The following is a 21048-nucleotide window of genomic DNA, read 5'->3' as shown; positions in this document are numbered from 1 at the left end:
AAAAGAAACCAAGAACAAGAAGAGACTCGACCCCTTACCTAAGCTCCCAAACCTACAAGGGACGTTGTGGAAAGGCAGATCAGACTCGTTCTTGGCTAACCACGCTCCGGAGGCAAAGAACCATTTCCCGACCCACTTCTTTATTGAGGTCGGTCCTTTCAAAATGCCTCCCGCGCCCTTCCAAGCCCACAAGTAGTACCTCCCCGGCTTCTTGGAGATGCGCTTGACCTCGAAACAAGCTACAAGCTGCTCAATTCCAACGAGGTCAGGGTCATCTACTTCTCTACATCTAAGCCAGAATAACACGGCGAGACCAAAGACCATTCCCCATCCGTTGGAGGCCACTTGCGCAGGAGCTAGTCCAGTTCGGAACAGAAACTCCTGCACTAAGGGATGGATTGGAAGACGGAACCCGTACTCAAACATTTTCAAGTAAATGGTTACGCACCCATCTAGAGGATTGTCGGCTCTCTCACCTTCCTTGGGGAGCCTAAGGACGATGTCATCCGGAATACTATACCTCCTACGAAGAGGGCCGAGGTAGTTCTCAAGCATCTGGGAAGGGTATTCTAAGCCCTGGCCCAAGGTGGAGGTGTCACTATTATCCCCTTCGTCATCAGAGAACCTAAAATTTTCTATCTCCTCCTCCTCAAGTTCGGAGTCTAACCTATTGGCGAACTCCTCTACGGAATCGGCCATCTTAGGCGAAGAATCACGATTCCGAGCTACGTCACTAGATGGGCCACTAAGAAAGGAAGAACTAGGGAACTCCGACATGACTCGAAAAGTAAAAGGAGAAAATAAAAGACAAATTCAAAAGAACGAGATTGACTAGAGCATGAATTCCGATCTGATCAGGTCGGACTCCAAGATTTCATATACCGTAAAAAGTGGAAACAGAACCTTGGAGGTATTTATAGTAACTCGAAGTTTAATCTCAACCGCACACGTGTCTGAAAACGGACGTCACAGATCGGAAGAATTCCGAATGTCACTCGAGTGCGCGCCGACCTCCGATTCCACTTTCGAGATCCCCCAATGGCACAATTACTAAATTGAATAAATTGAATGCTCAAGTCACCATGTGGATTGGTCTCTTCGAAATAATAACAAAACTTCTCTGCCAGGTCGAGATCGAACCCAGCGGAGAGGGGGCCGATGTTCGGGAATAAAATATTCAATTGCCACGTGGAGGATAAAGATTGGTAGTCAGAAGAGATTGTTTTGCAAAGCTCCTCCTCGGAACCTTCCGAGGAGGGAAGTTCATTACTCCTAATTGTATTACCACATCGAAAGTATCCGAGTTCGATCTACTCGAACCCGACATATCTGACCTCAAAACCGACCAAGGTAACTGCCTGTCGTGACCCTGTTGGGATCTAAACCTATAAATAGAGGGCCCCATTTCACCATCAGGTATGAATTTTCTTCTCGAATTTAATATTGAGTTCGAGCTACTTACTGACTTGAGCGTCGAAGATTTTGCCCTCTTGTGCAGGTCTTCCCAGTCTTTCAGGTCGGAGCTAGGACCGAGTTCGAGGCAAAGAACCGTTGCATTTCAAGTTTTAAATTACAGAAATGACTTAATTGTCATGAAGATTATATATATAACCTAATATTTTAGTATGAAAAATCTCAACATTTTATGGATTATACGGAGAAAAATCGAGAAAAAATTATGGTACACCTACTCCTTTGGTACTTTATTTATTCACACCACAATTTTTTATTTAAAAACGATTCTTTAACGTCGATAATTCTCCTGGGCAATTGTTATGGCACGTCCACCGTCACCAATCGATGGCCAAGTCTCGATTTTTGTTGGCAAAGCTATAGCTATTACCATTAGCCAATTGAGTTGAATGAGTCTAGATGGCGGTAGATTTGTACCCTCTAATTACCTTATCTTCTTCACCTAATACATTAATTATTATTCAAGAGCAACTACGATTTCCTACTCCCTCACTTACAATTTGAATTTATAATTAAGTGAAGATGTACAACTCCGGTATGAGTTCGAGTACAACGACAAAGCCGAGACTTTAAATAAGGTTCCGATTCCGACCACGGGAATACGGCAACAAGTGTCTTCTATTTTTCTCTCTGTCTCGTGTCTTTTCTTTGAAAGTCCAATTCCAAAACAAACCCGAGGAAAAATATAATCAACTTAAATTATTGATAAACACCTACACCCACTCTGACCTTCTCGCTGTTATTTTATTTATTGTCTTTCCATGACTTTGACGGAGTGCATGAAAAGGATGCCTGCCGTCGTCATCAGCTACAGCATTGAAACGCAACAACAATGTCTACGATACACAACTGCCTCGTTGATCTGCCCATCCACACAGCCACCGCCCTCGCCTTTTCATCTTTTGAAACTCAAACATCTCTCTTTTCAACTATTGATCTTCCTCTTCAATTCTTTTTTCATCCTCAAATCTCTTAACTCAAAGGTACTTTTTTGGGTTCTAATTTTCCTTCACTCCTGCAATGCGTCGATCACAGGAGTGGGCATATGTTGCCCTTCTTCTCCTCTGCTTCTCCTCGTCCTTGTTACTCCTCGGTGCAGCAGAGCCCGTTACCCACCCCTCCGAAGGTAATCCCAATTTTCTTTTTTTGACGCATCCAGTTTCTAGGTTCAATTTGTATAAGATTATGTTTCAACGCCCCGGATGCTGCAGTCTAGAACTCTTCTAGCTATGTTACAGATACCCAATTGACTTCCCATCATTATTTTTTCTGGATATTATGTTTTTAGTGTCACAAGCATGATCCTTAGAACTCAGGAGCCCATGCCCAGCTTAGCTCTAAAGATCTAACCCTGTCTCTTCCTTGAACATTTGGGTCACCGTTTCTTTTAATTTTCAGTGGACGCTTTGCTCGACATCAAGAAAAGTTTGATCGATCCTAATCAGAATCTGAGCAACTGGAACAAGGGAGATCCATGTATCTCAAACTGGACTGGTGTTCTGTGCTTCAATACCACATTGGATGATAGCTATCTACATGTTGCTGAATTGTATGGTTTCAAGCATTTATTGACTCTTGTAACTTATGTTAAGGCGCATCCCCATCCATCCTTTGATACTAGTTTAAAATAATTGGAAAATCTAAAATTCTTAATTTTATAGGCTTTACCGAGTTAACTTTGGGACTTGAAACATCTATGAAATGGCTGTTGTTCAAATAATTAATTGTGTACAGTTTGTTAATTATCGCATGTTAAGGTTATGTGTATATCTCATATTTTAGTTACTGTCATTTATAAGGTTTTAAATTGTATATTTCTCCTTGTGCCTTTTCATGAACAAGACTAAACTATCAATCTTCATTCTCATTTCCAGGCAACTTCTAAACATGAGTTTATCAGGAAATTTATCACCTGCACTTGGCCGTTTATCTTACCTGAAAGTTTTGTAAGTAATTAAAGAACAAGAAACCAATCTTTCTTTTAACTAAGACTAATAGGTTGATCTAGAATTTGATTTATCCATGCTCGTGGGTGTGATTTTCGCTCTCTGCTGATGCATCTTTTTCGTATTTCGTGAAAAGGGACTTTATGTGGAATGAGATAAGTGGTAGAATACCAGGAGAGATTGGCAATCTAACGTCCCTAGAACTGTTGTAAGTCGAGCTACTTTCCTTCTGGTTTACTTATTCTTTTTGACTGAGGTTGGCTGGTTTATCTAAAAATTTACTATCACATCATCAGATCGCCATTAGAATTTTAATATGCTCGTAATTCAAGAATAAATTTTCGAAGAGTTTGATTATATAAACCACTTAAGATGTCTATATATTTAATATTACAAGGGACGCCTCTGAACTTCTGTTATAGTTGTAACATCAATCTGACACTTCCTATTTTTTGCACTGCTTTAATTTCTATGAGATGTTTACAGGCTTCTGAACGGAAACCAGTTGTCAGGTCCATTGCCTGAAGATCTTGGGAAGCTTCTACATCTAGACAGAATACAGATTGACGAGAACCAAATATCAGGACCAATACCTAAGACATTCGCAAACTTAAAAGCAACAAAGCATTTGTAAGCACATTACTGGTTCTGACTCTAGAAAACATTATTGTAACTTCTTTTTCTTCTTAAAGGTTTTTTTGTCCTCTGCCCTTTGACTCAGCCACATGAATAACAATTCTATTAGTGGAGAAATCCCATCTGAGTTATCTGGATTGCCAAATCTTGTCCACTTGTAAGTTTCCTCCCCCCCACCCCCAACACCTAACGCATACACTCTTTGATGCAAGGTTGTTGACTTCTTCAGGTCTTTCTATTCTACACGTACACGTACACCGTCCTTTCTTCTGTACTATTTAAATGTCCGTTCTTTTGGCTAATTAAATTTTCCACAATTTTGCAGCCTTCTTGACAATAACAACCTATCAGGGAATCTTCCACCCGAGTTGTTTAAATTGCCGAACTTAGAAATACTGTATGCATCCATCTTCTTCTGCCTTAATTTCTTCAAATCTATTGTTTTGTTTTTCCCATTGTTTTGTCTTCTAACTTGAGTTAACCAATACAATTTTAATTTTAAGGTAATTTTATTTTTCATTTCGTACTGGCAGTTTATTTATTTATTTTTGACAAAAGGATAATATATTATAAATTAGGCTAGAAAACCTGGCCACTATTGTTACTAAAAGCATCCTACCATGGAGCTAAATAATAGGATCAGAAAGTACCAACTTTCTTACCCTACTAACCTAGCAAAGTCACAATTGCTCTTTACATGAAATACTCCAAAAAGATAACTTGGATTGATCAGGGCTCAATCTTAGCAATGATTGAACCAGCTTCCGTTAATATTTCAATCTCTTCCTCCAATGTATGAAACCCTCTAACTCTCTAATATACAGAAATGTTACGGGTGTTAATTTGATAAGGAAAAAATAATTCTCACTTTCTTACTACAAATGATTGATACAAGCCTATATGAATAGCAGTCACAAAGAAGAAACTAAAAGGAAATTCTTGCCTATTAGGATTAGGGAAACACTTACCTATTAGAACAAGAAAACGCTAACCTAAATAAAATAGGAAACCTTTAAAATAAAATAAACTATAATTTAACACTCCCCTCAAGCTGGTGAATGAATATTTTCCATTCCCAGCTTGTTAACCAAATGCTCAAATATCTGCTATTTGATTGTTTGTTGGTACAAATGGAGTACATATGAAACCGCTATCTAACTTCTCTTTTATGAAGTGTCTATCAACTTCAACATGCTTGGTTCTATCATGTTGAGCCGGATTATGTGCAATACTAATGGCAGACTTGTTATCACAATAAAGTTTCATAAGCCCTTCCCATGGAATATTCAGATCTTCTAAAATAATCTTTATCCAGAGTAATTCACAGATACCTAATGCCATTGCTCTAAATTCTGCTTCTGAACTTGATCTTGCAACTACATTCTGCTTTTTGCTTCTCCATGTCACTAAGTTTCCACTTAAGAAAGTACAGTAGCCGAAGTTGATTTCCTATCATCTATCGATTCTGCGTAATCTGCATCTGTATAAACTTCTAGATTGAGTTTCTCGCTTTTCTTAAATGGTAATCCTCTTCCAATAGAGTTCTTCAAATAGTAAAGTATTCGGTATACTGCTTGAAGGTGGACTTCTTTTGGACTATGCATAAATTGACTCACTACTCCTAAAACATACGCAATATCTGGTCTTGTATGAGAAAGATATATTAATTTTCCAACTAACCTCTGGTAAGTTTTCTTATTTATTGGGGGACTCTCTTTAGTTGCACACAGTCTATGGTTTTGATCAATTGGTGTTCCCATTGGTCTGCTACCAAGCTTTCCTGTTTCAGAAAGTAAACCAATCACATATTTCTGTTGTGATAAGAATATGCCTCGTTTAGAACAGGCTACTTCTATCCCAAGAAAATATTTCAGTCTTCCCAATTCTTCAACATCAAACTCTTGGATTAAACAATTTCTCAGTTTATCTTGCTCATTATTATCATTGCCAGTGACGATAATATCTTCCACATAAACAATCAATGCTGTTACTTCCCCTATAGCAGAATATTTTATAAACAATGTATGATCTCTTTGACTTTGTTTATAGCCCATCTTTCTCATAACCTGAGAAAATCTACCAAACCATGCCCTGGTAGATTGTTTTAATCCATACAACGCTTTTCTCAATTTACAAACTTTATTTCCTGCTTGCTCATACCCCGGTGGAATCTCCATCTAAATTTCCTCTTCTAGATCGCCATGCAAAAAAGCATTTTTAACGTCATATTGTAACATGTCCCATCCATGATTGACAGCAAGAGATAGAAGTATTCGTATTGTGTTCATCTTGGCAATAGGTGCAAATGTTTCAAGATAATCAACTCCATATGTTTGAGTATATCCTTTAGCAACTAACCGTGCTTTATACCTCTCAAGTGTTCCATCTGCTTTATACTTCACAGTATATACCCATCGACAACGTACTGCTTTCTTATCTTTAGGCATAGTAACCAACTCCCATGTTCTATTTTTCTCTAAGGCCTGCATTTCAAAATTCATTGCTTGTCTCCATTCTTCATGTTGTATTGTCTAATTTGCCTCTATATATGTTTTTGGAATATTTACCTGAGTAAGGTTTACCATAAAACTTCTATACTGACTTGAGAGTTTGTCATAGAATACAAAGTGAGATAATGGATACTGAGTACAAGTTCGTTTTCCCTTCCTCAAAGCAATAGGCAAATCCATATCTGATTCATCATTAGTGGATACTATAACGTCAGACTCATTATTGACATTTTCCTCGTCAATTTCAGTTCCAGAGATATGTTCAGACTCTTGGACTTGCTTATCTTTTTCAATGTTCCTTCTTGAATAAACCTGTAATGGCGTTCTTTCAGGATAATTGGGATGGAGTTAAGGAGGACTTGATGAAAGTAATTCGGGAGTTCCATGAAAGAGGGGTGATTGACGCTTCTATGAATGAGACGTATATGTGTCTCATTTCGAAGAAGGTTAATGCAGTCAAAGTCAAAGAGTTTAGACCTATCAGTCTGGTTACAAGCCTTTATAAAATAATTGCCAAGACCCTCGCTGACAGGTGTAGAAAGGTTATGCCGGCTACCATTTCAGAGACGCAAGGGGCTTTTGTTGCAGGGAGACAAATTTTGGATCAGGTGTTGATTGCCAATGAGGCGATTGAGGATTATAGAAAGAGGAAAAAAGAGGGCGTGATCTTTAAGATTGATTTTGAAAAGATTGATTTTGAAAAGGCCTATGATCATGTGGATTGGGATTTTTTGGATAAGGTTTTGTGGAAGAAAGGTTTTGGCTACAAATGGAGAGGGTGGATTTGGAATTGCATTAGGTCGGTGAATTTCTCTATTTTGGTGAATGGGAGACCTAGGGGGAAAATCCTAGCCTCAAGAGGCCTCAGGCAAGGTGATCCTCTGGCCCCTTTCCTGTGGTGGATATCTTGTGTAGACTTATCTCTGTTGGAGTGGAGAAAGGGGCTTTGGAAGCTTTTGAAGTGGATAGGGAGAAAATCCGTCTCTCTCACCTTCAATTTGCTGATGACACCATCCTTTTCTGTTCCGAAAATCCTAATGTGTTTAAGAATCTTAATTGCATTCTTGGTTTCTTCGAAGCTATTTCGGGTCTGAAGATTAATAGGGGCAAGAGTTCTTTATTGGGAATTAATTGTGAGGACGTTAAGATCAGTGAGTGGGCGACTCTGGTAGGGTGTGAAGTTGGTAAATTTCCGTTCTCTTATCTCGGTCTTCCGTTAGGTCACAATCCAAAGTTTGCTATCTTTTGGGCGTCGGTGTTGGAAAAGTTTCAGAAGCGCCTCTCTACTTGGAATAAGGCTTTTTTTCTAAAAGAGGGAGACTCACTTTAATTCAATCTGTTCTTAGAGGCATCTCAAACTACTTTTTGTCCCTTTTCAGAATTCCAGTGACTGTGAGTGAAGGGTTAGAGAAATTAATGAGGGATTTTCTTTGGGAAGGTGTGGATGCGGGAGGTGGGGCTCATCTCGTTAACTGGAAAGAGGTGTATAAGCCTCTGGAGGAGGGAGGTCTGGGCATTTGGAACTTGAGGATCAGAAACGAGGCTTTCCTGGCTAAATGGTTATGGCAGTTTTTCCACAAACCTAATGCCTTGTGGCGAAAGATTATAGTGAGTAAGTATGGGCTACATCCGTTTGATTGGGTACCGACGAGTGGGGCTAGAGTTAGCAACTACAATCCCTGGAAGGCTATTGCTTTGGGTTTCCTTGTTTTCTCTCATTCTTTACGTGTCTCTGTGGGGGAAGGTCTTAATACGTACTTCTGGGAGGATACTTGGATAGGCGACAAACCCTTGTGTCTTGCTTTCCCTCGGATCTACTTTCTTTCTGATAAGAAACTCCTTTCAGTGGCCGAGGTTTTAAGTTCTGGAGAAGAGAGTTTGTCCATCTCTTTGGGGCTCACCCGTTCCTTGACTAATCGAGAATCGTCAGAGATTTCCGTTTTATTGGATTTGCTGTCTAGAGTTTCCTTATTTGTTGGGAGGGAAGATGTGAGGGTGTGGACCCCCAATCCTTCGAAAGGTTTTTCTTATAGTTTTTTTTCCATGTCCTGAACTCCTCGTCGTCCTCTTCTTCTTCTCCGCCCCTGTTGACCCCTTGGTTCATCTCGCTTTGGAAGATTAAAATTCCAAAGAAGATTAAGTTCTTTGGGTGGCAAGTCTTACTTGGAAAAGTTAATACCTTGGATCGGATCCAGAGGATGTCCTCCCTTTGTTTGGGCCCGCGGTGGTGTGTTCTGTGTAGGAATGCTTCAGAGGATCTTGAGCATTTGTTGTGGTTTTGTCAGTTTGCTCAGGAGTTATGACTTCGTTTCTTTAGAGGTTTTGAGTTGGTTTGGGCTCGATCCAGAGATAGTAGGGCGATGATGGGGGAAGTGTTGTCATTCCCCCCGTTTCGTGACAAGGGGCGTTTTCTTTGGCAAGCGTGTTTTGTGGCTACTCTATGGGATATTTAGCAGGAGAGAAACAATAGAATTTTTAGGGGAGTGGAGAGATCTGTGGATTATGTGTGGAACCTCATTAGATTTAATACTTCTCTATGGGATCGGTTACTAAGGCTTTTTATAATTATCAGTTAGGTGTCATTCTTTTGGATTGAAGCCCGTTTCTTTAGGGGTTTCCTGTTGCTGGGCTGTTTTTTTTGTAAGCTCTCTTTTTGTAGTTTTTATTCATTTATCTCAATTAAAGTGCAGTTTCCCAGATTCATTGAAGCGCCCAGTGAAGTTCTTTGTGAGTCATCATTAGGCCATGATATTCTGACACTTTTTGGTGAGTTTAAGGAAGCTCAAGAACCTGATGAAATTCCATCTTTCCTTATTGAGATTGGTATTCAACTAATACCAATTCCCAACTCAGCATGAAGATATTATCATGAAATGTCCGTGGGCTTGGAAAAGATGATAAGAGACTGAAAATCAATCGCCTAATCCGGAACCTGGATCCTAAGGTAGTACTTTTGTAAGAGACAATGGCCCACCAGTTAGACTCTTCTTCGATCAAGACCCTTTGGAGTTCCAAAGACATTGGATGGTCTGTCATTGACCCTATTGGCAAATCAGGTGGCCTACTGTATTGTAAGGAAAGGAAGCATTTTTTCAAAGAATTGCAGGACCTCAAATCTCTTTGCGATGAATGTTGGTGCATAGCCGGGGATTTCAACATTATTAGACGGCCATCTGAAAGGTCCTCGTGCACAAGATTTGCAAGAGCCATGAAGAAATTCAATCAACTCATCGAGGATCTTGAGATCATAGCGATTAAATTATCAAATGGGAAGTACACATGGTCTAAGCCTGGTAATGCTTCTATTCACTCATTGCTGGACAAATTTTTTATCTCAACAAGATGGGATGTTGCACTCTCAAATTCCAAAGCTTCTCGGGCCGATCGAATTGTATTTGACCACTTCCCAATCTTTCTGGAGGCAGGGGATTTCAAATGGGGACCAAGATCATTCCGCTTTCTTTTTTTTGAACAAGATACGAACTTTTTATTGATAAATGAAAATGAACAAAATTGTTCAAAGATTCAAACTCCCATAGGAGTGAAGGTACAAGAAATAAATAAAAGTAAGCATTAGAAGAAATAAAAACCATAAACTTAAAGAAACCTCCTTAAAGGGGAATTATAAAAGCCTCCCAATTCATACAAAGCATACTAGGAGAATAAGAAGAGAAGAGGTCGGAACGAACACACCATTGGGAGGCTTTGAATTTGGCGATTGAGAAACACTCCATAGGAGATCGATTCTTGCCTTCAAATATTCGTTCATTTCTCTCAAACCATAATTCGGAAAGAAGAGCTTTTATTCCAAAAGCCCAAAGCAGATTAGTTTTAGAGCTTGCTTGCTGCCCACTGAAAAGCTGAAAAATGATTTGAGGCACCTCTAGATCCCACACCCATGAAACTCCAAACATAGATAGGAATTCCTTAATTCCGCTTTCTTAATTCATGGTTAAGCGATAAAGACTGCATCAACATTATAGAAGCCAAGCTTGCTGAGGATAGATCTTATGGCTGGGCTGTTTTCTCTCTCTCTTCTAAATTGAGAAACCTCAAATCATCTTTAAAGTCTTGGTACTCACAGAATGAGAAAAGGAGAAAAGCAGCTGAGATTCAGTTTTTAAGTCAAATTTCCTCTCTGGATATCAAGGAGGAAGAAGTCGGTCTTTCCATTGAGGAGTCCGAAAAAAGGTGCGCTCTCCAGATTGATTTGCTCAAATTGTACATTAAGTACGAGAGAAATTTATTTCAGAAAAGTAAAGTTAAATGGTTGAAAGAAGGGGACGAAAATACCAGTTTTTTCCACGCTCGTAAAAGAAAGACGTTGATCTTAGAGATTTAGAATGATCAAGGCATTTCATTGATTAATCAGAGGGATATCGAGATAGAGATTATATCATATTATGGAAAACAAAGAGCCCAAAGAAGTGGGGAGGATCTGTTCCATATATTTTTTCAATGCCCTTATGCCTTGCATTGTTGGTTGTTGCTATTCAAAGAATTCAACTTATCATGGGTCTTCAGCAATACAGCAGTGGAGAATATTCTTCAGCTACTTCTTGGCCCGATCCTGCCTCCTCAAAGGCGTTTGCCGTTTGTTGTGGTTAAATGGAATGAAAGCATTGCTCTATGATTCTTATGAAAGGAACCTCATAACCTTCAAGGACTGTCGCAAACCTCTGCTGGACCGGTTTAATTTGGCTAAATTTAAGGCTTCACAGTGGTGCTCTTTGTCATCTCTGTTTGAGAACTACTCTCCTTCACAGTGGAGAGAGGACAGCGGTAATTTCCGCCTCTTTTTCAGTGAACGAAGCATCACCCCTGAAGGAACGTTCTTCTTCCCTGCCATTCGCAATGCCCAAGGTCTTAGGCGCTCTGATACCAATTTGGTGTAATCAAATTAAGATTGAAAGATGATTGTATTAGAAGCCTTCAAAGTTACAAATGACCTCCTAAATGACCTCCTATTTATAAAGAAGAGGCCACGGACAAATGGGTTAACAACCCAAACTTAAAGACTAACTAACTAAAACTAACTTAAGTAGAACTAACTACTGTTAGTTACATCAAGAATTCATCCGTGAAACCATCCGGTCCGGGAGATTTGTTGGACCCCAAGTCCTTAACCGCTTGGCAAATTTCCTCCTCTGTGAAGGGCTTCCCATGCTCCGAATTTTGTTGGGGAGTGATATGGCTCCATTCCATAGGATAAGGGAGAAACCGAATCCCATCCTTCTTTGTGTATAATCCGTCAAAAAAGAAAGGGATTCCTTCTCAATGTTCTGTTGTAGAGTTTTTCCGCCTCTTTGCTGCCACAATGTGATGGAAAAAAGAAGTGTTTAAGTCCCCCTCTTGTAACCATTTGGCTTTACAATGCTTCTCCACAAAATCTCCTCATTTGCCACCACGGATAGGAGTTAAGCTTTGATGCATTTCCTCGGTATGCTTTGTAAGGGCTGCATGTTTCCATCCTCCTACAAGCCATCCAGAATAGCTAGCTCTGACAGAAGCTGGTTTTTTGGATATTGATGTTACAGAAAGTCGTTTAGTTCCAGATTTTGATCCCTTCCTCCAGCCCCTTTAGTTTCTGTATGAAGCCATGTCCCGGCCAGCCCCTTAGGGGAAAATTTGCCCACCAATATTTGATCATAGGCGAGAAGGAGTGATGCTGCAACCATGCATTCTCAAACTGGAAAGGGGTGGGCCCCATTTGGCTATGCCAAAGGAAAGATGGAGGGGGTAGTGGTCTGATGTTGGGTGATTTAAACGTTTGACAGATGCATTCTAGAACTTTGAGAGAAAATCATTGGATGCAAGGAATCTGTCAATCAGGGAGAGTGTGGGTGTTTCTCTAAAATTAGACGATGTGTATAGCCCATTGGTGAGGGGCAAATCCTGTAAATTGGCGAGATCAATGAAGGTGTTGAAACGGTTCATATTTATGGTGGGTCTACGGTAGGTAGACTTTTCTTGAGACTATTGGATTGTGTTGAAGTCTCCCCCAAGAGCCAAAAATTCGAATAGAGAAAGGAGAGGTTTGTCAGTTCTCTCCAGAACATGGGTTTTTCCTATGATTTTGTTGGGCCATAAACACCCGTCAGCCAAAAAAGAAGCCATCATAGAGAGTAATAAGGATAGATAGAGAGAAAAGGCCCATGGTTATGTTAGAAACTTGGAAAGAGGGATCATTCCACGTGATGAGAATGCCCCCGATGCTCTTGTAGAATCTAGGGCTGTCCAACAAATGTCCCTGGAGCTCCATAGATATTTAATGATAAGCCGATCAATTCTCTCAAGTTTCATTTCTTGAAGGATGACAATGGTGGGATTGTGTTTTGTGATGAGACTTTTGATAAGGGCCCGTTTATCCCATGAGCCTAAGCCCCTGACATTCCATGAGAGAATAATCATCTAATAGAAGATGACCCACCGTGAACCTGCTTTGTTTGGTGCTTTTCATTAGTACTATTGTTACTTTTATCATTCTCTGAATGACTGTTCATCTTTCTTTTCCCAATTTTATTTAGATGGCCTTCTTTCGAGAATTTATTTTGCCCGAGTAATCTTCTGCATTTATCCTTTTCAAATGATTTTTAGTTTCTTAACAGTCTGATTTCATTTGATTTGCAGCCAACTCGACAACAACAATTTTAGCCAGTCTAGTATACCAGATAGTTATGGAAATATGACTAAATTGTTGAAATTGTAAGTTATCTTTAAATTATTGGTTTTAGTTGGCCATTGAAACGGTGGAGACTTGGGGCCCGTTTGGTAACGTTCCATTTTTTGTTTTTTGTTGCTTATTTTTTAATAAAGAAAAACATAATTGCAATTGATAGCTATTTCTTGTTCCTTATAAGTCAAGAATGATAAAGCAATATTTTTATTTATGTTTGCAACTAATTATGTGTCTTGTTTCTCATGTTTTGGAAACAATTCTCAAAATTGTATAGAAATTTTGGAAACAATCAAAAAAAGTTTCTTGTTTTTTTTTTCGTTTCTAATTTGTTGTAAAACATAAATATAAACATTGTTTGATCATCCTTGAATTCATGGGTGTTGGGCTATGCAATTCTATTTTTATTTATTAAAAATGAAGAAACAAGAAGCTGGAACGTTACCAAACGGGATCTTATTACGTTGTGTCTAAAATTTCTGTAACAGTTGAAGTTATTGAACTAATTTTATAAAATATATGCATCGGTCGTTTCTGTGATTGATTGATTTCCTGCAGGAGTCTAAGGAACTGTAACTTGCAAGGACCTATTCCTGATTTGAGCATGATAAAAAACCTCGGTTATCTGTAAGTCTAAATTAGGCTTCTTGTGTAAATATTCATAAGTATCGATGTGAAATGTCTTTGTCATATTGGCATAGGAATATAAGAGGTACATGCCTTCAAAATTGACGCAGTTTTTCTTTACTGTTACCTCGTATTTCAGAGATCTAAGCTCCAATCAGCTAAGTGGATTCATACCACGGAATAAACTTTCTGAGAATATCACAACCATGTAAGAATCTCATCCTAATCTTTTGAAAGCAAATTTTCAGTGTGTTCAATTAAAGAACTTTAGGACCTTTTGATGCGTGGGAATTCAAGATTCCCATGGGACATGCATATGGATTCCCGCATTTGTTTTATAGGATTGTAGGATACCTGGACATCTAAGGTATTTTTGATGTCCTTTTGAAACACGAGTTTTCATGATTCTCATGTTGAGGGTATCTCCTCATTATGTTTTTGCTTTTCATTCTTTTTTCATATATTATCTTTCATCAACTTTTATTTTTATTTTTAATTAAAATAAATTAATATACGCATTTACTAATAAACAACTTTGTGCTTGTTTATATAGTATTGTTATATATTGCAGTTACATAAAAAATAAACTTCAATTGAATTATATAACATCCTCATTTATTTGGGTTGTAGATTCTCCTAAAATTGATATTAATTATACATGTAAAAAAAATTCCATAGAAATCAATATTATTTCCCTAATTTTTTTTCTAATTTAGTAATGTAAAAATATAATCCAATAAAAATGCATAATTTTCTTTTGAGAAAAAAATTAAGTAATAGTTAATATTAAATTCAAATTAATATAAATTATTGTGTTCTACAAAATAACAGTTAAATTTAATATAAACTAAATTGATTAAAAAAACTATGAAATTAGTAAAGGTATAAAAGTCAATGTATGAATTACATGAATATTTGTAAGGGCTTTTTTGAAACGAATATATAATTTTTGGACATTCCCAAGTACAAATCCTGCAAAATAAACATAGCTATTCAAATATTCTTAGACATCATTATAAATTTTTCTACAAAATTAACAATGCTTGACATTTGTATTTTCTGGCATCTAAGATGCCAGACATCACAGATCTTTAAAAACAAATGACCCCTTAAAGATTTAAGACCTGCCATGAAAGTATGATGTTGAATGTCTCTTTGATTTTTCTCTCATCTATATATTAAATGCAGATTTTTATCTAACAACCATCTTACTGGCACCATACCATCCAATCTTTCGGGTCTGCCACATCTTCAGAAATTGTGAGCGAATTTTATCTTCTATTCCTTGTTGTTGGTGTTGGATTTGGCTGACAGAATTGTTGAAATTTCCAATATTTATAAATATTTGTGTGCGAAATTAATTGTCAATATTTAAGGTGTCGTCTTTTATTGTTTTGTGTACAGTGGGTCTTTCTCTTACATAAGAAAATCTAGATGGCACAGATTTGAATATAGCAGAATATTTTTATTCTCTCGAAATTTAGAAGAATGCATCATGTTGTATGCAGTGTTTTCGAGGCGCAAGGCGCACCTCAAGGCGACAATCCCTTTTATCGCCTTCAGGCGAGAGGCGATATAAAGACGACGCCTGAGTGAAGCGGGCACACCTTAATAAATAAATAAAAATTATATATATAGTGCATAATTTATATAGTAAACATAGTATAAAAAATAAATACCAAAATAGTGTCATAGTAAATGTCAACAAGATACATAAAACAACCAAATTCAATAAGTTTAGTCGGAGACGGGAGCGGCGACGGTGATATTCGGAGACGGGAACGGGCGATGGCCGGAGATTGAGGGTGGTGAAGGTGAATGTCGAGAGGTAGAGAGAATGGTTAGGGTTTATGGACTGAGGTATTTCGCGAGGGAGAAAGGTTCTTTTAAAAAAACACATTAAAAAAAAGGCAGATCGCCTCGCTTCGATGAGGTGATCACCTGACCTCAGGCGAGAGGTGCACAAAGGCGCATCGAGGCACACCGAGGCGAGTGCCCGGGTGCGCCTCAACAACACTTTGTATGTTTTTGAAATACAGTCTTAATCTTACAGAAAACTTAATTGTATAGAGAACAAAAGGATAAAGTTACTGGAACCGAACATAAACGACAACTTTTAAATGACAACTTCTAGAGTTACCCAATTACACAAGAAGGTTGAAATTAAGGTTTAATATATGGGTATCTTTGTAGTTACAGTTTTTCCAATGTTCTCTTCGTACTCTCCTCCCTCCCCAATCACCGACCAGCCTAACTCTTTCCTCCTCCCCTCCACCACTGGTAGAGATGGTCCTTTCTCCTTCTAACTACCTTCTCCCTTCCCCTACTCACCCCTCCCACCCCCTTACCGAACACGATGAGCACCTGGAACTACCCTGCTCGCGAAGCCAGGATTGAACGAAAAACCTTCTCGATCAAGGTCAGTGAACACTTCAGAGGGAGTCGCGCCCGGTTATCTGAGGTTGGAAAGGATGTGACCTACTCCATTTCCCTTACCTGGGCATCCATTCAATGGCTTTCTTCATCCATCAACCTGTTATTGGACACACCACTTACCCACAAATTCTTTAAAGAACACCGAAGTGATGACTACACTCTAGGGATTGAGAAGCTAAGCAATAAGAAAGGATGCAGCTTGAGATAAACAAGCTTGACAGCGATGGTGGTAAAATGGACTTATGCTTCCTTCTGGTGTAGGTAAGGAAGGATGGAAGACTTTTTACCACCTCATCCTTAACTATCCCACGGTCGACAAACCAAAGACATCCGGCCTTTTTGTTAGGGATCTATCAGACCCCTCCCCCCTTAACGGGACTCTCTCCCGGCTAAGCAATCACTCACCCATCACTACCAAATCACAGACTCGCCCTCAAAATCGATTGGAGCCGCTGGATAATAGTATAACGTCACAATCATTCCATGATGATTGGTACTCCATCCTTCAGGCCGTATAAGAGATTGTGAGTGATTTCTGCTCCATCAACCCTATTCACCCTGATAAAGCTCTCCTCAGATGCGAAGATGACAAACAAGCAACCGCACTCACCCTCACTGACGGATGGCAACCCATTGGCTCATTCAAACTACGTTTTCTTAAATGGAACACGAAGAATATTAACTCAAATCGTAAGGTCCCTTCCTACGGTGGCTAGATCATAATCCGAGACCTTCCCCTTCATATTTGGAATGATTCCATCATCCCCTATATTGGAGACAAGTGCGGGGGTTCTTAGAAATCTCGAGGGCAGCTGCGAATCTCCGAGATATTATGGAACTGAAGATTAAGATTATGAATAATGACAGTGGTTTCATCCCGGTTACTGTGGAGATCCCATCAAACATTACCCAAGAAGATGATCTCCTCATCCATATCGATCCTTTCTTCAACGCCGAAGACTTAAATTGAACCATGTCAAAAGCTTCGCATAAGTTGGATTTTACCGCCTGAAGTTTTTGTCGGTTAAGATTCCCAGAAACAGGGACTCGTCTTGAATAAAATAATGGAAGTGGTTTAATTCGATTTCTTTTAGGCACTGTGTTTGGTGACGATTTTGGAATATCAACAAGGTCTGAATTAATGTTGTTAGAGACAACAACATTAATGATGCTAGGCTGTATATTGTTTCCTGTGACAATAAATGCTTCATGCTTCAGTTTGAAGTTCTTTCAATGGAGAGGACTCTTTGATTACCTCCTTATTAATCACTGGACAGCCCATCAAAGCATCTTTTTCTTCTACTAATAAAAGTGTCGACATTTCATCTTCTTTGGGTTTTGCATTTAAGACACCCTTGTTTGGCTTTTTCAAAAATTGTACACTCCTGTTGGTGTAGATCAATAGCTATAAAACACGGACACGGCAAAAAAGGAGGAGTGTCTGTGTCGGACACGTGTCCGACACGGATACGTCCGGACACACTCCGGACACGTGTCCGACACACAATTTAAAGTGTCCGAATATTAAATTTTTTATTTTAATTTCAAACACGTGGGGACACGTTTTGGACACGGGAGGGACACGCTAGATAAAAAAATATTGTTTCCTTAGCCCAATTTTTGGAAGTCCAAGAAGTTTGGCTGAAATCTCAAAAACTTAAACTACAAAAAAAAAACCTAAAACGCTACCGAGTGACCCACCCTTCTGTTTGTGTGAGTTAAATTAAATAAGCTCTATTCTTACTTCCTTTTTTCCCTAATTTCATATGAATTAAACTGGAGTAGAATATGTTTTACTAAATTAGGATGACAACTTCGACCCAATAATCAAATTCAAATCCTTCTCTAGGATTTTTTTAGTGGATTACATTTACTATTTTTCTGCTTTTTAGTGGGTACATCTTCAACCCAATAAATTTACTTGACATTTATGTTTTTTAGCGAAGTATATTTAGCATTTTTATGTTAAATTTACCTATATCCTAAAAAAATAATAAATAAATAACGTATCCCCAGCGTGTCCGTGTCCTAGTTTTTTGGAAGTTGACGTATCGCCGTGTCCTGTTGTGTCCGTGTCCGTGTCCCATGTCCGTGCTTCTTAGACCAATAGAAAGAAAACTTCAGAAAACTTTATTATCTAAACAGAGAGGCCGGCGTTGGTTTATATGAGCTGCCAACCCAGCTAACAACAAACTAACTAACTTCAATCAACAAACTAACTAATTTTAACAGATGGCTATTATCTGGATTTGGCTAACGGCTATAAACTGGTAACTATGAGTTACATCACCTGTACATTTACTAAAGTAATTCCGGCCTTAGTCTGGGGAGGCGAACAGTCATTAAATGCTTCTGAAACGTTTGTTCTGTTGGTAGATGGAAGGTCTTCGGGCTTATAAGAGAGAGATTTACTATGGGAGGAGTGGAGGACCTTTCATCTTCCATAATTTCAGAAAAACGCTTGTAGTCGCGGGAATTTGTAAAGTCCTTGAGATCAAGATGAGCAAAATGTGAAGAATTTCTACTTAAGGAGCTTACAACATCAGATCCTGTTGACATTCTGACTGTGAATTTCCCAAACAAAGGGTCAGTGATTTGATGCAGGCAAAAATCCCAATCGATTCCGTTCAACCTTAATAGAAGCCGTGGTGGAATCAAGAAGGTTTAAAGTTTTCAAAAAGATGCTTACCAGACCACCACAATAACTTCCAATGGCCTCAAAAACCTGTTTCTTCTAAAATTCAAGGGGTAAGTCTAGCACTTTAATCCAGCCCCCGTAACAGAAAATCACATTCTTTCTACTATGGTTTTGAAAATTCCATCTCTCCATCTTGAGGAAAAAATGCCCCATATTTTTCCATTTCCCTGAGAGTTCTTCTTTCTTCAACATTCTACCATCTTCCAAACTTAGTAAGGCTTTATCAGCCATGAAAGGTTGATGAAACACTTCTGAGAATTCCGAGCTTCCAGTTCTCTAGAAGTACCCCTCAAATCATCTTCAGCACTGCCTCTTGAGACTACCATGGTAGAATCCCAATCTATATCTAACACCTCCTTATCTTTTATAAACCAATGGTTTAGAGAGGCCGGCTTACTCGGGTGTGATTTTAGCAATAAAACCTTCTTCGTAGCCACAACCAAAGTTTTATCGGTCTTTCTCTGGTCACCTCAGCATAGGATTTTCTGTTAATCAACTTGGGCGCCTTCTAATCCTCTCTGTGGTTTAATGTATTTGCTGACAAATTTTCGAGCATCCTACCATTATGTTTAATTGGGGAACAGATGTTTTTTACTAATTTCGTAGCTTGGGCCTCTGTTATCCCTACTGAGAAGGTCTTCAACATATTCCAGAAAATGTTCCACCCCTCCCATGTAGAACCCACAGGGATTATAGCACACCTTCTCCCTCCAGTAAAAGACCATATCACCCATTCCAGAAACCAGGACGAATTACTTCTAAATTTTCTCAATCTACATTGACCAAGATCATCTGATTATTGAAATAAGCCGAAATCGGTTGCTGGTTGATCACTCCCATGTGATTTTCGATCCACAAAAATTGAGAAGAATGAAGGGGGAACCAAAGCATTTCGCCCCACATCCTCTATCACGAACTTACCATCTTCAGCCCAAATACAGAAAAATTGACCATCGAAGCGACAACTGCTAACTTCCATTCTTAAGAATCGAAATAATCACACTCTAAGGGCTAAGAATTTTTGAATCTGAGGCTACTATGCTAGGAATCGAAAAAGGAAAGATGGGTAGAGGGAGGGGAGAGAACAGAGCACACTTACCTCCCAAGCACGAGCACCCAAAAAAAAAAAAAGTATAAAAACTAACCCTTGAAGTCGAGGGTTATACTGATTCCATATTGGGAAGGATCAATTGTAAAGAGGAGGTATGCCACTAGCTATTGTTCATTTATTGAAGGAAATCTCATTTCTTGGATGAGTATGAAAAAATTAATTATTTAGATAATGAATATTTGGGAATTAAATATTTTAGGATATATGATATTTGTGTTCGGGTATGCTGGAAATTAGTGTCTTGGAAATTAATATTGAACAAGGTTTTATAAGTTCAGTGTTTGGGCATGCACAATCTATATGCATCATTTGTCAGGGGAGGGTTCATTTATTTATTTTGATAAGGAGTCTAGTGGATTCTTCAAATAGCATATTTTAATTTATAACCAAATATCCCTACTATTATTACTTTCCTTAGGATAGATAAAATAGATGTCTCCCCAAACATTCACTTAGGTTTGAACTTTGAAGTTACTGATTATTGTAACATATAACTCAATGAACAAAGTAAATGATTATTTGGTCAGTTTCACATGGCAGGTCAATTGCAAATAATTCATTGAACGGCTCTGTTCCATCCACCATTTGGCAAAGCAGGACGCTAAATTCTTTGGACAGCCTTACCATGTAAGACCTGAAGTAATTAAATTTCTATGCTGAGGGTTTGAAGAATTATGGATTCGTGCATGAGCTGAGTGTGTCTGTGTACTTGTTTTGTTGCAACTGCCATTATTATTTGTTCATAATAGCACACACTTCTGTTACAAAATATTTAATTTTGCCTCTTCTTTACTGCAGAGAGCTGCAGAACAATAAATTTTCAGATATTCTGGGAAGCATTGATCTCCCTCTGAATGTCACTGTCTGGTTTGATTCTTCCTCCTAACTTCGGTATATCAAAATTAGTGCATTACGACCTTAATGCAGAGATCATA

The 21048-nt window shown here is 38.6% G+C and overlaps 1 protein-coding gene across 1 annotated transcript in view; it reads left to right on the top strand.

Moving 5' to 3' along the window:
- The first annotated feature begins 2273 nt into the window (after window positions 1–2273).
- Window positions 2274–21048, top strand: part of LOC111024918 (Leucine-rich repeat protein kinase family protein) — a 41153-nt gene continuing 22378 nt past the window's right edge. The window contains exons 1-13 of the mRNA XM_022302736.2: window positions 2274–2599; window positions 2872–3022; window positions 3348–3419; window positions 3556–3627; window positions 3906–4049; window positions 4141–4212; window positions 4381–4452; window positions 13196–13270; window positions 13800–13868; window positions 14008–14076; window positions 15057–15128; window positions 20654–20740; window positions 20912–20980. Of these exons, the coding sequence (XP_022158428.1) occupies window positions 2494–2599; window positions 2872–3022; window positions 3348–3419; window positions 3556–3627; window positions 3906–4049; window positions 4141–4212; window positions 4381–4452; window positions 13196–13270; window positions 13800–13868; window positions 14008–14076; window positions 15057–15128; window positions 20654–20740; window positions 20912–20980 (1130 nt within the window). The 5' untranslated portion in view covers window positions 2274–2493. The remainder of the gene's footprint in view (window positions 2600–2871; window positions 3023–3347; window positions 3420–3555; window positions 3628–3905; window positions 4050–4140; window positions 4213–4380; window positions 4453–13195; window positions 13271–13799; window positions 13869–14007; window positions 14077–15056; window positions 15129–20653; window positions 20741–20911; window positions 20981–21048) is intronic.

The sequence above is a fragment of the Momordica charantia genome (genome assembly GCF_013281855.1).
Source record: "Momordica charantia cultivar OHB3-1 chromosome 3 unlocalized genomic scaffold, Mcharantia_2.0 BLBB01000003.1, whole genome shotgun sequence".
Classification (NCBI taxonomy): domain Eukaryota; kingdom Viridiplantae; phylum Streptophyta; class Magnoliopsida; order Cucurbitales; family Cucurbitaceae; genus Momordica; species Momordica charantia.
The sequence above is the reverse complement of the archived record's forward strand: the minus strand, read 5'-3'. Positions and strand labels throughout refer to the sequence as shown.